Raw genomic sequence first — 20,111 nt, forward strand, 5'->3', positions numbered from 1 at the left:
AATATATTAGAAGTCCTCATCCCTACTCCTTGAGGGAGAGGGTGGTTTAAAAGTTGCATTTTTTCAATTCTGGCTGACACGCATGTAACTGGGGAACAATACATTTCAGCGATATGGCTAACTGAGTAAAAATGAAGCTAGATAAATTTCCTACAAGTTTTGTTCAGTAGAGCTTTGTGATATCTTCTTTAGTTTTTGAGATATTCACTTTTAAAAGTGTAAAATCTTTGAAAAGACAGTTATTCTTCCAATTTTTCCACTTTCAGGGCTCATTACTGAACAAGAATGCATTGAAAAAATGTATCATCACTAAGTATATCTGTATGAGTCTACAGAAAATACTCAAATCAAGGCTCTTAACCAATACATTGCTTTCCGAAAAAAATTAAGGTACTCCAATTTCTACATTTCTATACGTTTCAAAGTCCCCTGAGTCCAAAAAAGTATGTGTGTGTGTGTGTGTGTGTGTGTGTGTGTGTGTGTGTGTGTGTGTGTGTGTGTGTGTGTGTGTATGAGTGTATGTGCGTCTGTGTACACGATATCTCATCTCCCGATTAACGGAATGACTTGAAATTTGGAACTTAAGGTCCTTACACTATAAGGATCCGACACGAACAATTTCGATCAAATGCAATTCAAGATGGCGGCTAAAATGGAGAAAATGTTCTCAAAAACAGAGTTTTTCGCGATTTTCTCAAAAACGGCTCCAACGATTTTGATTAAATTCATACCTTAAATAGTCAAAATTCCGCCGCATCTTTGCAAAGTTTGTTTTTAGATTCCCTTTCTTAAGGAATACCAACCTCAGCACTAAACCCCCCCCCCTACAGGGGGTGGGGGGGTGGGTGACCCTCTGTCTTTAACCAGCTAAGTTTAAACTACTTGAAAACTCACCTCAGGTTTTATTGAGAAGAAAAAATATATAATAAAAATGTATAAGAAAGAAGTTAAGTCGGATATATTACTTGTTGATCAGAGTGTACATCTTGATGAGAGTATTACCAAATATGAGTATATCACTCACACACCATATATTCAACAGACATTCAATTACAATGATGAAATTCGAATTAGTTTAAAACAAGAAGATATTTATACACTTCCAAGTAGAAGTTTTCTCATAATTGAAGGCGAAATCAAAGTGAAAGATGAGAATGATGTTGAAACCAAAGACTATTTGCTTATCAATAATGGAGTTGCATACCTATTTGATGAAATCAGATATGAATTGGGAGGGGTTGAGGTTGATCGCACACGTAATGTAGGATTGACAGCAACCATGAAAAACTATCTATGTCAATCAAAACTCAATGAAAAAATTATGGAGAATGCAGGATGGAAGTTGACTGGATGGAAAAGTTAAGATAAATTCTGCTTTTGTATTCCTTTGGATATGTGGTTAGGTGTAATGGAAGACTATAGAAAAGTTCTATTAAATGTTCGTCAGGAAATTGTTCTATTAAGATCATCATCAGACTTGAATTGTATTGAATCAGAGACAGCAAAATCGGTGAAAATTGATATTACAAAACTACAATGGAAAGTACCCTACATACATGCTTCTGACACTGTTCGTCTTGATCTGCTGAGTTTAACACATAGTGATATACCAATTACCATTCCATTCAGGTCATGGGAATTTCATGAATTTCCACAATTACCTGAAACTACCAATCTTCAATGGACAGTTGAGACAACTTCGAACATATTGAAACCTAGATTCATTATTCTTGGATTTTAAAAGAATAGGAAAAATGTTATAACTGCTAACAGGTCACATTTTGATTTCTGTAATCTGAACAATGTTAATCTCTATTTAAATGCTCAATATGAAACATTGCCCTATGAAAATATTGCTGGTAATAAACATTTATTGTATCACATGTTCTCTGAATTCCAAAATGAATACTATCCTTATAACAGCAGTACATCAATTGAGTATAAAAAATTTGATGAATATGCACCATTGGTTGTTATAGACTGTAGTAAGCAAAATGAACTATTGAAATATGGTGCAATTGACATAAAGTTGACATTGGAAACAACAAATAATTTCTCAGAAAAAACCAGTGCCTACTGTTTAATCCTCTATGATAATGAGTTTGAATATACACCACTGAGCGGAACAGTAGAAAGAGTATTATAAATTTGAAAAAATCTTCTATAAAATAACAAAAAATTTGGTTAAAAACTAGACAATATTCAAATCAAAAGTATTAATCTCCCAACCACTTCCACACTCTACAAATGTATCAATATTTTACCTTCAGTATCATCCCATTGATTTATCATTAATTTGTAGAATTGTTCTTGTCTTCCCATAGAATGATCTCCAACCATTTTCTTCAAATTTAATTTTAAAGCATTTTATATTATTATTATTTGATTTATCAGCTTCTTTCAAAGCACAAGATATTCAAATACTGACTGTGATTATATAGTGTCAAATTTGCGCCATCTATATGAGCTTAAATTTTTCAAATGAATTTATTTCATTAAAGTTGAATAATGTTCTTGGTCTGGGTAACCAAACCTACATTTTTTCTGGGTGTACTCACCTACATCTACAAGTTCTTTCTGGGTGTACTCACCTAAACCTAAGATTTTTCACCTATATTTATTACATTTTTTTTCATACCATTCTTTAAAAGAGATTCCAGAAGAAAGTGAGAATTGTTGGATTAAGTTTGGATCAGTCATATATTTCCACTCTTTTTCATTATTGAGATTGATGTTTGGTATGAAAGTTGCAGCTAATGGTATGCATAGTAAAAAATGGAAAAAATTCTGAATCAAATTTTTGATATCAACATTAATATCACTATTATTATCTTTATCATACAAATATCGACCAAATTTATCAACACTCATGATCTATTTTTATAATAAATGTTTAATACAACCTGAGGTGAGTTTTCAAGTAGTTCAAACTTAGCTGGTTAAAGACAGAGGGTCATCCCCCAACAGGGGGGGGGGTTTAGTGCTGAGGTTGGTGTTCCTTAAGAAAGGGAGCTGTGCTAGGTCTCAACATAAAAATATCATTGGAGATTCTGAGTGCTTGTTGCTGAGTTTCAGAAAAAGTTGAGTTAGGATCCCTTGACAAATGGATTTACTGAAAAAAATTATTCTTGTAGCTTTTTAACGGTTTCTTAGTTATTCAAGAAATTGGATCTACGTTTTCCATAAGATCATTATTTTGTGTTCAATCTCAACAAATGGATTTACTGGAAAAAGTTATCCTTGTAAAATTAATGTTTTTTTAGTTATTCAAGAAATTGGATCTACTTTTCCCATAAGATCCTTATTCTGTTCAATCTTCACAAATGGGGTGTCAATGGATTCCTAATTAGATTTACTGGAAAAAGTTATTCTTGTAATTTTTTTGTAAAATTAACGGTTTCTTAGTTATTCAAGAAATAAAAAAAGCTGGATCTATTTTTTTTTCAAAAAAGTGGGATGAGGATCTTCATTTGAGATTTATTGTGAGATTAGGGGTATGGCTAGGTTAAGTTAGTTCAGATTACATTGGATTGGGCAAGGTTAGAACCAAGAATAAGCTTTGGGGTAGATTTGGGGGCAGCTTTGAGCCAGCTTTTCTTCAGTACTCTCACTTTCCTATTACTGTCATCATGGTCCCCAAGGCAGCAATCTCTCCCATATCATGTTTTATTCTAATATCATCATCTTCCACACCACCTGGAAATTGATGAGGTTGAAAGACATTCTCCAGGTACTCAGCAAAACGATAAGCTTTCTTCTAGCCCAAGATCTATTTTAATTTGTAATATTATTGGAATGTTATCCAGTCTGTTTGCCTATTAACTAGCCTCAAATTACATCCTCTCATCAACATGCTTTCACCTACTTTGATTTGAGTTCAGGTCTTCACATTTTTTATTTCAATTCAGTTCAATGACAAATTCCTGATTAAAAAGAAATCTATCAAATTTGGTAATTTATTCCTATCTTTTGGTAATTTATTTAAGCCAATATGTTGGTCTATTTGATGACATTACTGAACATTGCCTATCATTCATAGCTTGAAATAGCTTTCCTCCTTTTTGGGAGCTTAGCCTTTATTTATCACAAATAATTGAATGTGTCATCTTTTCGTAGATAATCTGGTTTGACGATCAATATAATTTTCTCTATTCTCCGTAGCTTTGTGTGAGGCACTAACCTCTTGAACACAAATCTTCAAGATTTTCGATTATTTTGATGAATTGGTGTTTTTCTTCGTCTGATTTCTTCCATTTCAGCTCAGTTTCCTTCTAAGCATTATAGAAAATCTGCTCTGCTGCTGATTTCAGTTTGTTAATTGACGGACAATCAGCAGCATTTGATGACTCCTTCATTTTTGTATCCACAGTTTCACCATCATCATCATCATCATCATCATCATCATCATCTTCTTCTTCTTCTTCTTCTTCTTCTTCTTCTTCTCTTCTTCTTCTTCTTCTTCTTCAAACTTTGGCACCAAGAATTCGGGTTGATGGATTAGTTGTTTATCCGCTTTTATCGAATTTTCGAATTAAGAAACACTCGAATAGTACTCGCGCACACATGCGAATGCGGTTGCAAAAAACGGCCTCGTTGAAAACACAATCAACCAATTTCTGCCTAAAGCTCCGAAATAATATTAACTTTCGCGAGTTTGTTCTAATTAAGGACTATTCAACCGAATTAACTGTTCACTTTACTTTTCTACACTACACTAAACAGCTACACAATCTATCGCTACGAGCTTTCACATAATACTGTTAGTAGATATAACAGTGAAAAAGTACATGATACAACACCATGGCCAGATATGCCTCCGTCAAATGTAGCCTCAGCTTAAGCAACAGGAAACAGACCCAGAACAGTCGTTGGTCACTTGGATTTGGCTGGCCCAGCTGAGTTTTGAATCCAAGATGATCCCAGCAGCTTTACAGGTTCCTAAGGATCGATCATAAGGCAGGCAGGCTTCGCGACTAACTGCAGTCTTGATCTCATTTAGCTGGAAACTATTGACTGGAACCATCGGGTTGAAGACCTTAGATGCTCCGCAGAAATCTCCAACACTCGCTGAAGGTCAATTTCAAATGACAGCAGTTATGTATCAACAAATAGGAGAGTTGACACATGATCATTCAGGTCGTAGATAATAATTATTAAAAAGATCGGCCCCAGTATTGAATCCTGAGGTACTCAAAATTCACTACTTGTGTCCTCCCAGTCAGGTATGACTCTTAGATGTTTCGGAAGAGCAGAGCCCACAACCCCATAATAACGAAGCTTCTCAATCATTCTGGTCAACACAGTCGAATGATCTGCTCAATTTACACAAGATCAGTGACAGGGACTCACCATCCGATTCACTGCATTCACATTCTTCCTCCCAATACGAAAAACGAACTGCGTACTTGAGAAAAGGTTATTCCTCTAAATAGTTCCTCAAATTGAATTCTGATTACCGCTACAACCACCTGGAGTCATAGATATTGGCAAGAAGCTGTTCAGGCTCTGAGGGCCACCCTTCTTGTACACATCAGGAACGGTTCATGAGGTCTTCAGAAAGTTGAGGAGTGATGGCGGATAACAGGCAATCAATAACTGCTGCATCAAGGGTGTCTGCAATACTACCCACTACTTCTCGAAACATGGAAAAGGACATGCAATACACGTAATCTTGCTCAGGGCAAGTGGGTGAAGCGGAAGAAAGAGAGATGAGCATGTACTGGTGAAGCTCGCTCAGCCAGCAGTTCAACTGGATCACCAGCAACTCTCAGACAAATCACTCTCAATGTTGTACCCGTTTCAATGAAAAGAATTGTTGAATTTATCAGGACTCGCAAAGTGAGTCTGTCTAATTGGCAAGGACCGATGTGATTTTATCACATCCCATGCTGCCTTACATCGATTTGGTGCATTCTAATTTTCGCTTCCTAGCCAGCTCATTTTGCTTATTATAAATGGGGTTCGTAGGTCGGTATCTCTCTATGTCACCATCATCAACATGGCGTTGATACGTATCCTTCAGAGCAAGCGTAAGTCCCTTCAGCCTGGCAAGATCATCAGTGCACCACTTGTAAATTATACCACAGTGTACCATCACTGTAAATTATATTGTACCGCTAATTAATGCAACTTAAATTGGATTTTATTCACAGTATATATTCTGATATATGTTTTTATTTTTCCAGCTATTGTTTTGTAAAGACGTTTTCAATCGAGGATTATGGAAGACGAAGACGAAAAGGATGCGAATATCACGAAAGCCGTGGTAGAACATGCCACTGGATTTAATAAGAGTATCCCCAATTGCTGCTTCCAGCGAGAATTAGGGAAGAAACTGAAAAGCAATAGAATTCCTACTGAATTCCAATTGGCTGCTGAAGAAAACCTGATATCGCGTCTGCACGATGAGTTTGTTAGTACCTATATATTTTTCATGTTGAATGTTATAAGTTTTTTTCATTGTTATCTTACATGGATGAATTAACTCAAGTGCCAAATAATATTTTTTACAACATATTGTTTGTATGGCTATTGTTTATTTTATTCACTCATACATTAATTACGGTATTAGTGTTGAACCACTTACCGTATTTTAGGTAACATCTTAACATTATGCCACTCACCGTAACATCGTATATTTTACTTATAAGGAAATTTGTCGAAATATCAAGTTCACTAAGTTGAAGAGCTCACATTCAAATGATTGCACATTTGTTAGTTCTAGAAAATATTTATCAATTTAAAATTGATAGCACAGAGATTCTCTTCTAAAAATTTACTCTTCTGAATTGTATATAGAATCTGCGGAAATTATGAAAACAGCTTGATATTTCCTTCACATGGATAATTTGACAGTAGGTCTCCATTGGGAATCAAATAAATATTAAGCTGTTTCCATAATATTTTCACTAACCATGTATACGAGTCTAATGAGTGATTAGATGCGTTCTGTGTTGTCGGGGAGGTGATGTGATAGCTATCCTTATTAAAAAAGTAGTTTTCATTCAATAGAAATTATTTACTTTGCTTAGAAAGTTACGTAGAACAATTTTATTGAATAGCAATCATTATTAATTTTTGAATCAATTTTGTTCACACAGGTATTATAGTAGCAATAATAATATGAATAATCATACTTATTTATTTATTTGAACAAAAAACAAGTGAGTTACAAAGATATATATAATTACAATTAGTTTTTTGTACCGTTATCTAGTGCAGCAGAACAGCTGCAGCATTCTCATAATAACTTATGACAATTATTGTATCAATAGATAATGATAGAAAACTTTTTTCAGAAATGTCAACTGCCTGATATTCCTAAGTCAACTTTTCTCATGGTCTTCAGTCCCGATGGGTATGTTCATGCTTTTGCTTTTCCTTTAACCTTCTTTATTTAGGTTATTCTTTTTAAATTAGCTTTTATCTGAGTGGTTTTCTCTCTTTTGGATTGGGATAGACGATAATTTGCATAAAGTTTAAATCAAGAAGATTCGACGTTTGGCTTGAAGTGGGTAGTAAAATATTGGAAATAAAAACAATGAAATAATTAGGGGTAAACTTACCAAAACGAGCCATGCTTTCAATGCCTTCTTTTGAATATGTGAATTTTTGTTATGTAAGTTGATAATCCTGATCTCTTGGTCTAATATTGTCCTTAAACTATTTCAAGTTCTATCTTAGGGGAAAACGCTTTGGTTGTCTACCAACAAATATCAGGTACCAATCAAAATCGTTGAATCAACTATTAGAATCGTTCTGGTTCATGGAAGCATCTTAGGTAAAACAAATCTTGAAATCTAGTTGGAATAAAAAGTTATTGACTCTTGGAAATTTTATACCATCCATGACAAATAATAAGCTGCATACAGACTTATGATCTACAAAGACACGCCTTTCGCTCCTCATCAGCTAAGGCATAGCCACCTCTAGATCAGCTGGTATTTTTTAAAATCATTTTCACCAATCATGTATTAGATTCTAGGCCTACACTGCGACGTTACAATATTGTAGGCTAGGGCCATGTATTAGAGGTGGCTATGGCTATGGTTATTACATTCAATGTACCTAGAATACATTTAGGTACCTTGATTATATCTGTATCTTACAGTATCTCTACAGATACAGATATAGTAATCATAAAATCAGCTGATGAAAAATATGAGGCGCATAAATCTGTAAGTCTAGTTACAGTACACACATAACGATTTTTGGACTTGAGATTTTATGCCGTCCTCATAAATTGTATTAGATTGAACAGTTGATGTGAAACAGATGATGTTTGTCGAGTTCCGTTTAGTTTGGTAGAATTTATAAGGGCGGTAACAAATCGATGTGTGTAACTTGCTTGAGGCCTGTTCGTAGCGCATAAGTCTGTACGGAGATCTGAAAGTCATTAGTTTACATTAGTCAACTTGAAAGAGCGATTTTCGCAAAATAAACCATATTTGGGATCTTGAATTCAAGTTCACTCGAACTTGAAAATTTATTATTAGCCTATGAAGTTTGTATGCATTCTAGATTGACTGACAACTGTTATTTTATTTTTAATTTGTACATTAGATTGTATGAGTTAGGTGAATGCCAAATTCAAGCATGTTCAACAACTTAAGTCGAGAAAACTTGAGGATTCAAGATTTGAATCGACAAAACTTGAAGAAGGGTTTACATTGGTAGAGTTGATTCAAGTTTATTATTTGTTGTAGAGTTTCATGTTTTCTTGAATCGCCACCTTGAAATCCTAGCATTCTTGAAAAGCCACCTTGCTAGGAATTATTTTTTCTTTGTTCTGAAATTGATGATTGTTTATTTGATGTATTATAAATGAAAGGCACAAATTTCAGGAAAAGAGTGGCCTCGACGCATGGAAACCATAATGTATATGTCACAGATCTTACCAGTGGTAAGAATATAAAAACTCTGACCGGGCATCCGCGCACACCCTGGTGCATCGCCTTCCACCCTTCGTCCAACCAAATCCTGGCAACAGGCTGCCTAGGAGGCCAAGTTCGTGTTTGGGACCTTCATGTGAGTCTTTTCTAAACATTCCAATATTATCAATAGAATACAACAATTTGGAGATTTTAATTGAATTCTATTTCTCAAAAACACAGTACAACAAACTTGCTTACATAGACATATAAATGCTGTGAAAATAGGAAAATACAGAAGATTTGCATAGTTATTGATAATTTTCGTTGAATAAAAACAAAGTGTTATGGATTACATTAATATTCTCCCTGCCTGGATGACTCCTCCCTGCACACGGACAAATCATCCATGCAGGGAGAATATTAATGTTAATTCATAACACTTATATTTTGTAAATATGTAATTTTTTATGAATAAACTAATTTGAATGACTTTTTGTGTAGTTGAGAAGTTGATATTGTGGTAATTATTCATATTGAATGAAAAACACTAAGAAATTGTCAAAAAACACTGATTTATTGATAATTTCCAATTATTGAATGAAAAAGACTAAGAAATTGTCAATAATTTGAATGATAATTTTAATGATATGATAATAGGAAAGTAATATTGGTGGTGATGCTTTGCAGGGTGGCAGCGAGATCTGGAATGCAGAGAGTTTCTCAGTGATAGCATCACTAGCATTCCATCCAATTGACAGAATGTTGGTGATCGCCTCTTACAATGAACTGCATTTTTGGGATTGGAGTCAGCCTGAACCTTTTGCAAAGTGCTATACTGGCAACGAAAAAGAGAAAGTCAAGTAAGATAATTTTTATAACATTATTGCATTTGAGCCATGAACTATGCAATTTCAAAATTGAGAAAGGGCTTTTTGTTGAGCCATGTTTGCTTGTTGAAGTGGTTTTTACTATTATCAATTAAGAGTACCCGTCAAAACAGTTATCATTATGCACAAGCTCTTTATGCTTGAAGCTTGTTTTTATGCCTGTCCATGCATGAGGTTTAATTTACTGCAATATTTAAAGTCATTTAATGAGAGTACACCTTCTTTTATCCGAGAAAAACACCTAGGACAATAATCATATCATTTGAATAAAAATAATTGAAATAATGTGATTAGAGCATAATGTTGTCCAAACATATTTTTAGTTTCTTTTAAATCGCATCTTATTTGAAAATTCAAAGTTGAGCATCGTTTTTATATTTACTTGTGTTATATGTGGCATATTTTCATTAAATATATTTGTTCCTCTGTACCCATGGTCATCGGCAACGTCAAATATAAGCGCATAGTATACATGTCCATGTTTTTAGCCAAATTTCAGTTGATAAACAATGCTGTAGGGTTTACATTGTTATGCTGTTATAGATGGTACAGTTCAGTAAAAGCTCGGTCCCCATAGGGCAACTGCAATTTCAAGCTTTTTCTCTTGACTGAAACTCAACTTATCTTTTTCATCTATAGAAACTGAAACTGATGGAGGTAGAAGTGTACAATATTATATTGAAACAAAGCTGTCAGATATGAATGAGTAAATTGATGGCAGGTACGTTGCGTTCGACCAGCTGGGCCACAAATTGATAACAGGGGTGATGAATGCGCCTGCCCGGGGGCCAACCATGTGGGACCGAGTGGCCGCCCCCGGCCCTGCCCCTGGACCCGCGTCTGGTCCCGCCCCCGGCCCCGCTCCACAGCCACAGCCGCCTCCACCGCCCCCACCCCCAACCAACCAATCCAACCAAGCCAACCAACCAATCTGCTATCGCTATATGATGCAACAGTACGAACATCTAGTTCAGCGATTCTATCACTACACCAGAGATCGCTCTTTGCGCTATACTGTGAGTAGACCACTTCCATTGTTTACAACGTGAATCACTAATAACTAGATCTAGACTAGAGCTTATTGTCACGATAGCACAGCTATCTCTAGTAAGCTGACATAGCTAGAGATAGGCAAATATGAATAATTATTGTATTTTTGACTCAAACTTTATTAAATGGAAATAACCACATTGAAGATTTATTTTTATTGTAATTTATATTTCACTAAGAATTTCAAGATTCGAATATAGGTAGAAATTGGCATGACTGTCAACTAGTAATTATATCAACTTGAAAAAATGCAGCCTTACTGTCAATTCAAATATGTGTACTTATAAATTACCAAGTTTTACAATTTCATTTGCCTTACAAAGTTCAATCAATCATTTATTTCTTCCAAAACATAAATGAAAATGTACATGAAAAAGTCTAAAAACTAACGAGAAAATGACAGTTTGAAATTCATTTTTTTACAGTAAACTCGTTTATACTGTAGCATCTATCAAATATGTTCTCAACTATTCCTTGAATTTTGGTCTATCACGTTCATGCCTTATGTAACCTGGGAGACAACCAATAAATTTTATTCCCATGTACGTTGGACTTTGTTTATACTTTTCCTTATTGTGTTTCTTTATTGTAATTTTTTTTTTCTTGTGTTGTATTATGTACAAGTTAGTTATTAAATTTCTTTCTTTTCAGACGGATAGAGGAACTGATCCCATGGATAATGAATCTGAATCGAACAGAAATAATGAATCAAATTCAAGAGCAGCTTCAACATCTTCAAGTTCAAGGCGTATTGTGAGATTTCCAGCACCGGTCTTCATTGGAAACACTAATGCTAGGCTGGCAAATGAATTAAATCGATTGAGTCAGAATTCACCTTCATCCGGATCTTCTTCTCGTTGGTACTCGCGGAGTACCCATGGAAGGCCTTCACGATTCACCAATGGTAGAGTCGGTAGTGATTCTTCTGATGGCTATTTAGATTTTGGGCAAGATGCAGAAGTTGATAGTACTACAACTAGGGCTTCTCCTGTTAACCACAGCTCTTCATCGACAACTAGTAGGACCACTCCTGTCAACCAGACCTATTTAACGCGTTCGCCGCGAACTAGAAGGAGTGCCCCTTCGGCTGGTGGTGGCAGTGCTCCGTCGGCCGGCACCGATGAGAGAAGCGCCTCAAGATCCTCCTCGCAGTTCCTTTCTCCGGACACCAATCCTAGGAACAATCTATCATCTTACAACTCTGACGACTTGAATTGTTGTTATTTTCGACATGCTACCAATCTCAGTAGAGGTGATAGTGGAACGTCGAATCAGCCTTCAGCTACAAACTCTGAAGACAGTTCGCAATCTTCAGTTGAATCGGTCCGGGTGAGAGCGAGAGTCGCAGTCGGCTACAGAAATTCAGAAAGTGAAGGCTCAACATCAAACAGTGAGAACCGGCCATCGAGAGTGCTACCACCAACAGATTCAACTGTTGATTCCACCACTCCTTCTGCGACTTACGAGGACTTCTATTATATTCCTTTCAGAGTGGCTGACTCAACATCCGCCGACAATTCGGAAAGAAGTATCAACAGAATCCTTTCGTCAGAAACTCCTCCTTCCCGTAGACAATTGAGTGGCTTGCCTCAAGAAACAATTAGCTTGAATATAAGACGTGCTGATGGAGACAACGCATCCAACAATGATGCGAACAGACTGCCGACATTCTTGCCTAGGTTCTACCGATTCAGACGCAGACGACTGGACAACTCGGTCAACCTGTCTGATGATAGCACTCTCGACAGTTCCCAGCAGAACTCGCCCGATGATAATGAAGCCGATGCAAGGAGCAATGCCCGCTCGCAACCAGTGCAGAGGCCCACCCCATCAGCTCCCACCACTCCTCGCCCACTCTGGACTCCGTGGAGGCGTGTCACTTGTAACTACCATCAAATGTCTTCTCCTAGAGATGGAGGTACGATCAACACAAAATATATATTAGTTATATTATTAAACGATAAACCAAATTAAATGCTGCAATTCACCCCGAAGACTTCTGCTACTGCAAATATTGACAACAGGGTAAACAGCTAGTTGGAAATTCGATTAGCGCTACTATTCAAAAATTATTTGTCAGCCCGGGAATCGAACCCAGTACCTCCTAATTGCCGGTCAGAAATGCTCACCCTTACACCAAACTGACAATCTCTGGATAGCAGCGCTCATTTTATATGAAGCCATAGCGGCCAGCCAGTCTAAAGATGGAAATTACTGAGATATTGCAATTATTCAAATGCTAATGAATTCATTATTATTATTAAACGAAAAACCAAATTAAATTCTGTAATTCACCCCCAAGAATTCTGCTACTGCAAATATTGACAACAGGGTAAACAGCTAGTTGGAAATTTGATGAGTGCTACTATTAAAAAAATTATTTGTCAGCCCGACAAATATTATTATTAATTATTTGTCAAACTGACAATCTCTGGATATCTATTAGTGTTGAAATTATCCCAACTATTTCAGTTTGAGAATGTGATAAGTACATTGAAAAGCTACTTTAACACTTTGAACAGTAAAGTTTTAACTGTCAGATTTTTAATGTACTCATTTATTTCATTTTTGTATCATTTATGTTATTAGCATCTTTAAATTTGAAACGGTTCGCCATTCATTTCCTCTTGAAATTCTGTATCGAAATCATGCATCACCTGACCAGCTTCCCATAAAAATGACGGATTAAAAATACGGATTCAGAATTTCGAAAGAAAACTCGTTTCAAAGATATTCACATTTGAAGATACTAATAAATCAGTCATTTATTGAATAAATGTGTTCATTGAAATAAAACAGATAAATTTTTGGTTTTCGCCATTCATTTTCTCTTAAAATTTTGTATTAAAATCAGGTTTCACATTACCACCTTCCATTTTAACAAATGGAGTTGGATTCAATATGGCGGATCCAAGGTGTGGAGGACACAAATTTTGAAGCGACAGAAAAGTAGTTTTTTCAATAAAACATACTGACAAATAAATCTTGTAAAAGAAATATTAATTTGTTTCCACAATTTTTACCAACTCTGTATAGTAAGGAGAAGATCATATCAAGTTTTATGAAATATGGATTGCATGAGTTAATTTGGGTGACCCAGAAAAGCTCGAATAGCCTTTTCCTGCCATATGAAACCCAAATAATGTAAAATGTATAATATTAATGTAAATTCAAGATCAAATGTTTTTCTTCATACTCACTGATATCAATAAATTGATATCTTCTCACTACTGTAAGATAAATATTGTGGTTTGGGTGTTATTTGATTCGATGAACATGAATAATTGATGATATTATATTGCTGATTGTAATTGATGATTTTCTGGATGCAGGAGATACACTTACACCGCCTGCACCACCACTGCCTCCTCCACCACCTCCACCACCGCCGCCGCCGCCAGAAAGCGAGGCTCCGCCGCCAGAAAGCGAGGCTCCGCCCCCAGAAAGCGAGGCTCCGCCCCCAGAAAGCGAGGCTCCGACCCCAGGAAGCGAGGCCTCGCCCTCATCGCAGCCATCACCGCCACCAAGGGAGAGTCGGTCGCCGCCTTCCTCCTCCGGAGAACGCAGCCAATCCGACTGTATTGACCGTCACACCACCTCCTTATTGCTCAGAGTCAGACGCCTTCAGACTGCCACTCGCAGTGGCAGAAGGGAACTCAGACTACCAAATGTAACCAACTTTATCATAATTCGTAAAAATGTTCAGTTTATCTCTGGAGTTGATTCTCATTCAATTGGCCCAACCCAAGATTCCAAATTCTGAAGTCTTCATTGTTCCCCTTGAAATTTGGTTCTCACCTACATCTTACTTGGTGTGATTTGCTTATTGTTATTTCAATCTGAAACGGATCAACTGGTGGTTTAAACTTGGAATCGAACTTTATAAATAAATACACTCCACGAATACATTCCACGAAACCATAACATGATTTAAATCACCAGTTTCTCATATCATTGTAATTTGAATTGATCAATGGACCATAAGAAGTTCTGTTGGAGTTGATGGGCGTCCAAAAATTATTTATTTGTTTTTATTCTTTGATTCTCGTTTTAACATTAATAATTGGTAAATAGAATCTCCCAATTGAATTGATTTTCAGTAATTATAAAATAAATGTAAAGTTCACAATTACTAAAGCAACTAATTTTTCAAATAAACCTCACCCAAAATTAGTGCTGTAAATGGTCAATATTACAAATTTAGAATTTTCGCCATCATTTACCTTGTTTCTCAGCACTTCAATAGCTCATTTTAATTGTCCTGAATTTGAATATGTACAATCTTTTTCAATTTATGAACATTTTGAGTTTTACAAAAACTTATCTCTTTGGTATTCATTTAAATTCTCTCTTTCATTGGACTCATTCAAAGTTTCAAGATGATTTTCACTGATATACAGTATAGTTAATGTATACTACCTATCATCTAAACATGTTTATTAATTTTCTGCTGCAGGCTTTTAGTCCTGAAACGGAAGCTGCTGAGGCTGAGAGACGAATCCTGAATAGGGTGAATCCTGAAACGGAAGCTGCTGAGGCTGAGAGACTAATCCTGAATAGGGTGAATCCTGAAACAGAAGCTGCTGAGGTTGAGAGACGAATCCTGAATAGGGGTTTTGAACGACCCCAGCCCGAGAGGCCACGCCGTGGATTCTCGGTGTCGAGACGGTCAGCTTTCCAACCAAGGGCTGGCGCCACTAGCAGTAGCCAACAGCCTAGCTCAAGTCCCCTTCAGTCCAGTTCAGCTCCTCGTCAGTCGAGCTCAAGTCCTCGTCAGTCAAGCTCGAGCGCTCGCCAGCCAAGCTCAAGCTCTCGTCAGCCTGAATTAGTGGCTGTTCGTCAGGGAATACTACTCCTCAGCAGGCAAATTGATGACATGCAGAGACTTTGCAGGTAACCTACCAGATTCCTGTTTTCTGTGCAGCTATGTGTGGCGAAAAGATCTTTCGCCACACTGCACAGAAAACATAAAATTCCCGGTCAGTTTCATGGTTAGAAAGATACCTTCTTCAGCTGATCTCAATTTGAGCAGGAAAAGTCAATGTCAGTCACAATACCCGGCCGGAAAGTGGTCACTTCCAGTATCTGAGTATTTTAAATGGGAGTATTCATTGTGCACGACGAAAGGGACCCTGCTTTTAGGTTGGCTTATCGAGGAGCTTCCGCTCTATGGACAGAAAGCTGACCGAATCAGCCAATCTGAGAGCTTCCTGTCCTGTCGTGCTGTGCCGACTCGTCTGGAAAAAAACACCTCTTGTGGATTGGCCCTAAGAAGTCAGACAGCTGTTTCTATTCACAACTTTTTGATCTTTTGAATATGGGCTATGTTTCAGTTAAGTTACATATTCAGTTATTTGTTGTTGTTGTTGTTGTTTACTCATTTACCTACGTTTTGCTAATTGTGTAAAGAAAAATATCATACGCTACTTGGCCTTATTATGCTCGGCCTTGCAAACGAGTACTATTCCAAGAAGATTCTATGTAAACTGTAGACTGGGAAATGGATAAATTTGATTTACTGGAAAAGAATGTATGATTTGACTAGTTTTACATTGATCTTATGAAACCGAATTAATGCCCTGACTGCTTTGGCAAACTTCTACTGCGCATTCTAATTTCAAAGCAATCTTCATAAAGTACAATAGTAACTATGATCCAAGGCAACTAAAAATTGACACCTATCTGTCAAAAATGGATGAAAATACAAGGTATAATAATTATATTCATCTCATTTTTTTCTTCATGGTGGTAAATTTGATTTTCTGGAACAATACCAATTTTTGGAATTTGTCTTTTGCTATCATTTTTTTGACCATTCATTTAATTGGATTGAAATTCTGCATTAAAATTACGTACAGATCTTATCTAGAATTTCTAAACTTAAGAAAACTATAGGTTTTTGCGGCTTCTATCTTGGAACTATTGAGCATTAACTATTTCATTTATTTAAATCAAATAGTTAGTTCCCATGTATGGGGGACGTTTTTTTAAAGAATTGTCCTCTGGGTTGCTGAATTATTTTAGCTTATTGGTTTAACTAGTAGCTAACTCGTGTTGCGCAAGGGTCTGTTTTTAAAGCGCAAATAGATTGAATTTAAACTAACTGAAAACATGACTTACTGAAATCTTGAATAAATGAAATTAAAACCATCTTCAGTAAAGTATGAATCTATATGCAAAATTTCAAGTTCAGTAGTTCAGACGTGATGATGCTTCATTCGTGTATTTCCTATCCCGTACATGTATGAGCCGATTCTTTCCTTTATTAGATTAAGATATAGATAATAGACGTTTCTTAAACATGATTGGGGAAGACACAGTCCAAAACTGTTTCTTTCCTTAATTTTGATAAATGTACTGGTCCAAAAAGTAGGTTCTACATTTTCACATAATAAATTTTGGTCCTATTTTCAGTGTAAAATCAAAGGCCCGGTTAAAATTGACCCGGCTTTAGTGCAACCGGTATAAAGAGATAGAAATAATAGTAATTTGTTATTTGTGAACAGAGCGCGACTGGAAGTTCTGCAACTTGAGCAGATCCGTCGAATGTGGGAGGACTTGCAGGGTCGCATCTTCGATCTGCATGACAACATGAGGCCAGCCGGCGGCGAGGACGGCAGTGGGGATGAGAGTGGTGGGGAGGGGGGCGGCACTGATGATGAGTCAGACTCGGCCCCGCCCACCCGCCCGCCTCCTGCTCCTCCCTCTCGCCATCATCGACCCGCCACGCAACGCAGTCCGCGGCCTCAAAACAGGCAACGTTTGCCCGTTGCTTGGTATAGGTAAAATTGCAAACAACTCTTTTCTACTGCTCCACAGCCCGATGCCGATGTAGGCTCCTGTCTCATCCACCACTGTGGATAAGGCATGCATCATTATGACTCTAAGTTTTTCGATTTGTATACTATCAAGCTAGAAAAAAGTTTTCTCAGGGGAAATGTTTTCCGATTATTACTTTTTGAGATAGAGCGCCTAAAGTTTAACATCTTTGGGAAGATCGTTTCTAATTTGATAATAACATTCAGTTGTTATTTTTGGTCATTTCTTGAAAATGGAATAACTTTCTCAAAAATTTATATCTTCAGGAAATTTTCATTTTATTCAATGAACATAACCATGAAAAATTTACCCTCAAAGATTCATGTCCTAAGAATGAAAAGTTATACGCTCAAAATGAGCGTCAATATGAGCTTAAACTTAGACGCTTATATCTCAAAAAGTAATAATCGGAAAATGTTTATTTTGTTAGCTTGATAGTATACAAATCAAAAAACTTTGAAAATCATCACCAGTAAAAGGTTTTTTCGCCCCACTTGGATGTAATGAGCTGGTTTTCGTGCGTCATATGGAGGCCGAAAATGATTGTTTTCTGACCAGGCCGGTAAAAGTTTTACGGCCCTAGGGCTGTAAAATAACCTTGAAGTCAGCTGATTCTCAAAATGGTTTATGAAACAGAATCAGTTTATGCGTCTAGAACTGAATAAGTATTCTGCAATAAGATACTATCATTTTATTTGGATGAATAAAATACAGATAAGATATATATATATATTATAAATTATTCAAATTCGAATTTCATAGTAGGATAGAACTTCTAACCTAAACTTCCGAAGTCAACGACAACAAGCATTGTTGACGTTGACATTCAGATTGGCCAAATTGTGCTTAAACAGCTGATCAAAAAACTTTTCATTATTTGTGTTTATTATTCAAGAATCAAAACATTTATAATAATATCATCTTATTGTCATTTGGAAGAATAAAAAGTATAAACTCAACCTCTTACATAATTAAACATAATATTTTATGTTATTTAGACAAAAAATCAGAATAAAAAATAAAAATACTTGGACAATTTCCTGATATTCAGATTACCTCAGGTTTGCTAGAGCTATGACCTTCCTGTTTTGCTTTCGGAAGTGCCTAATAAACAGTTATTCTCATATTTATATTGTTTATTTTTCTGTGTGGCGAAAAATAACGTTCTCACCATGGGCAAAAATGTTTTTCCGGCTCTCAATCTTTTCTAGTCCTCGGCCTACGGCCTCGGACTTGAAAACCGATTTCGAGCCGGAAAAGTCTCATTTTCGGCCCTAGGTGCGAAATATACTATTTTAGCCTGTTGCACAGCCTTAATCAAGCTTTCCAGCGTTACTTGGAAAATACTGTATTGGGAATGATTATTTTTATTATGCACTGGCTGGTAACCTGTGCTCCGCAAGGTTCTAATTGAAATATAAAGAAAATAAAAATCTCAGTACCCTTTTTTTTAAATATTTTACACAACATGTTTCCGAAACATGTTGTGATAAAATATTTAAAAAAGGGTACTGAGATTTTTCGGAAACATGTTGTGATAAAATATTTTAAAAAAGGGTACTGAGATTTTTATTTTCTTTATATTTATAATACAAGTAGGTAATACTAGCCCTATACAGGAAAGAGATTCTAATTGAAAACTTGATCTACTGAAATCTTAATGAATTTGAAAAAATCCCTCAACCATCCTTGGTAAATTAAGAATCAATATGCAAAATTTCAAATTAATCAGTCCAGTAGTACGGACGTGATAATTCGTGATTTTCCTATCCCGTATGTGTATAAGCCAACTCTCTACTTTATTATATGATAGATAATGTGAATTAATTTCTCTTAGTTTTCTAAATATTTTGTTGTGTCGCAATAGTCCATTATAACCTGAACAGAGAGTTATACTTTTGTTTAAGAAGAAAATAGATGGACTAATCTCATCTGTGCGCTCTTATTTCAATCCTCATTCTTATGTAGCCATATTTTTAATACGTATAACCGACTGAAATGAACCAGTTGAAAATTATACGTTCTTTTTTGAATGGTTTAAAGAAAGTCCTTTGTCCCTTTTTTTACCTTTCTTTAATTACCTACTCACAAAAACAATGATAGTGGACCTTGACTGGAGTGGAGAATATTTTTTTGAATCACTTTTTAGTTTTAAATAATGAGCTTATATAATTATCCTATTATATAATTTATAATATTTTTTCGTTTCAGGATGAATGAAAGATATAATTACTTCATGAGCATGAATCGAAGGAGGCTCTCCAATGCACAGCAGGTAATAAAAATATTCATAGATATTCAAATTATTCATGTAATAATATTGATTTGCATAACTCAGTGAATTACTGATGAATACAAACTATTTTTTGAGAGTGGTGTAAGGAATGTTTACTCTAATTGGAGTTGCATACAAAACCATACACTTTAAGGGCGGTCCAGAAGCTCAAGTTTACCATCAGTCTTTTGCTCAAGTAATAGTCGG

At 36.0% G+C, this 20,111-nt stretch overlaps 1 protein-coding gene across 3 annotated transcripts in view; it reads left to right on the forward strand.

The window, feature by feature from the left end:
* Window positions 1–20,111, forward strand: part of LOC111053309 — a 57,571-nt gene that overhangs the window by 8,048 nt on the left and 29,412 nt on the right. For all 3 annotated transcript variants that reach the window (XM_039424656.1, XM_039424654.1, XM_039424655.1), the window contains exons 2-11: window positions 6,186–6,412; window positions 7,299–7,357; window positions 8,844–9,027; window positions 9,561–9,733; window positions 10,482–10,776; window positions 11,462–12,728; window positions 14,143–14,480; window positions 15,267–15,703; window positions 17,317–17,592; window positions 19,841–19,904. In XM_039424656.1, the coding sequence (XP_039280590.1) occupies window positions 6,221–6,412; window positions 7,299–7,357; window positions 8,844–9,027; window positions 9,561–9,733; window positions 10,482–10,776; window positions 11,462–12,728; window positions 14,143–14,480; window positions 15,267–15,703; window positions 17,317–17,592; window positions 19,841–19,904 (3,285 nt within the window). In that variant the 5' untranslated portion in view covers window positions 6,186–6,220. The remainder of the gene's footprint in view (window positions 1–6,185; window positions 6,413–7,298; window positions 7,358–8,843; window positions 9,028–9,560; window positions 9,734–10,481; window positions 10,777–11,461; window positions 12,729–14,142; window positions 14,481–15,266; window positions 15,704–17,316; window positions 17,593–19,840; window positions 19,905–20,111) is intronic.

This window comes from Nilaparvata lugens, chromosome 3 (genome assembly GCF_014356525.2).
Source record: "Nilaparvata lugens isolate BPH chromosome 3, ASM1435652v1, whole genome shotgun sequence".
In the NCBI taxonomy this organism is placed as follows: domain Eukaryota; kingdom Metazoa; phylum Arthropoda; class Insecta; order Hemiptera; family Delphacidae; genus Nilaparvata; species Nilaparvata lugens.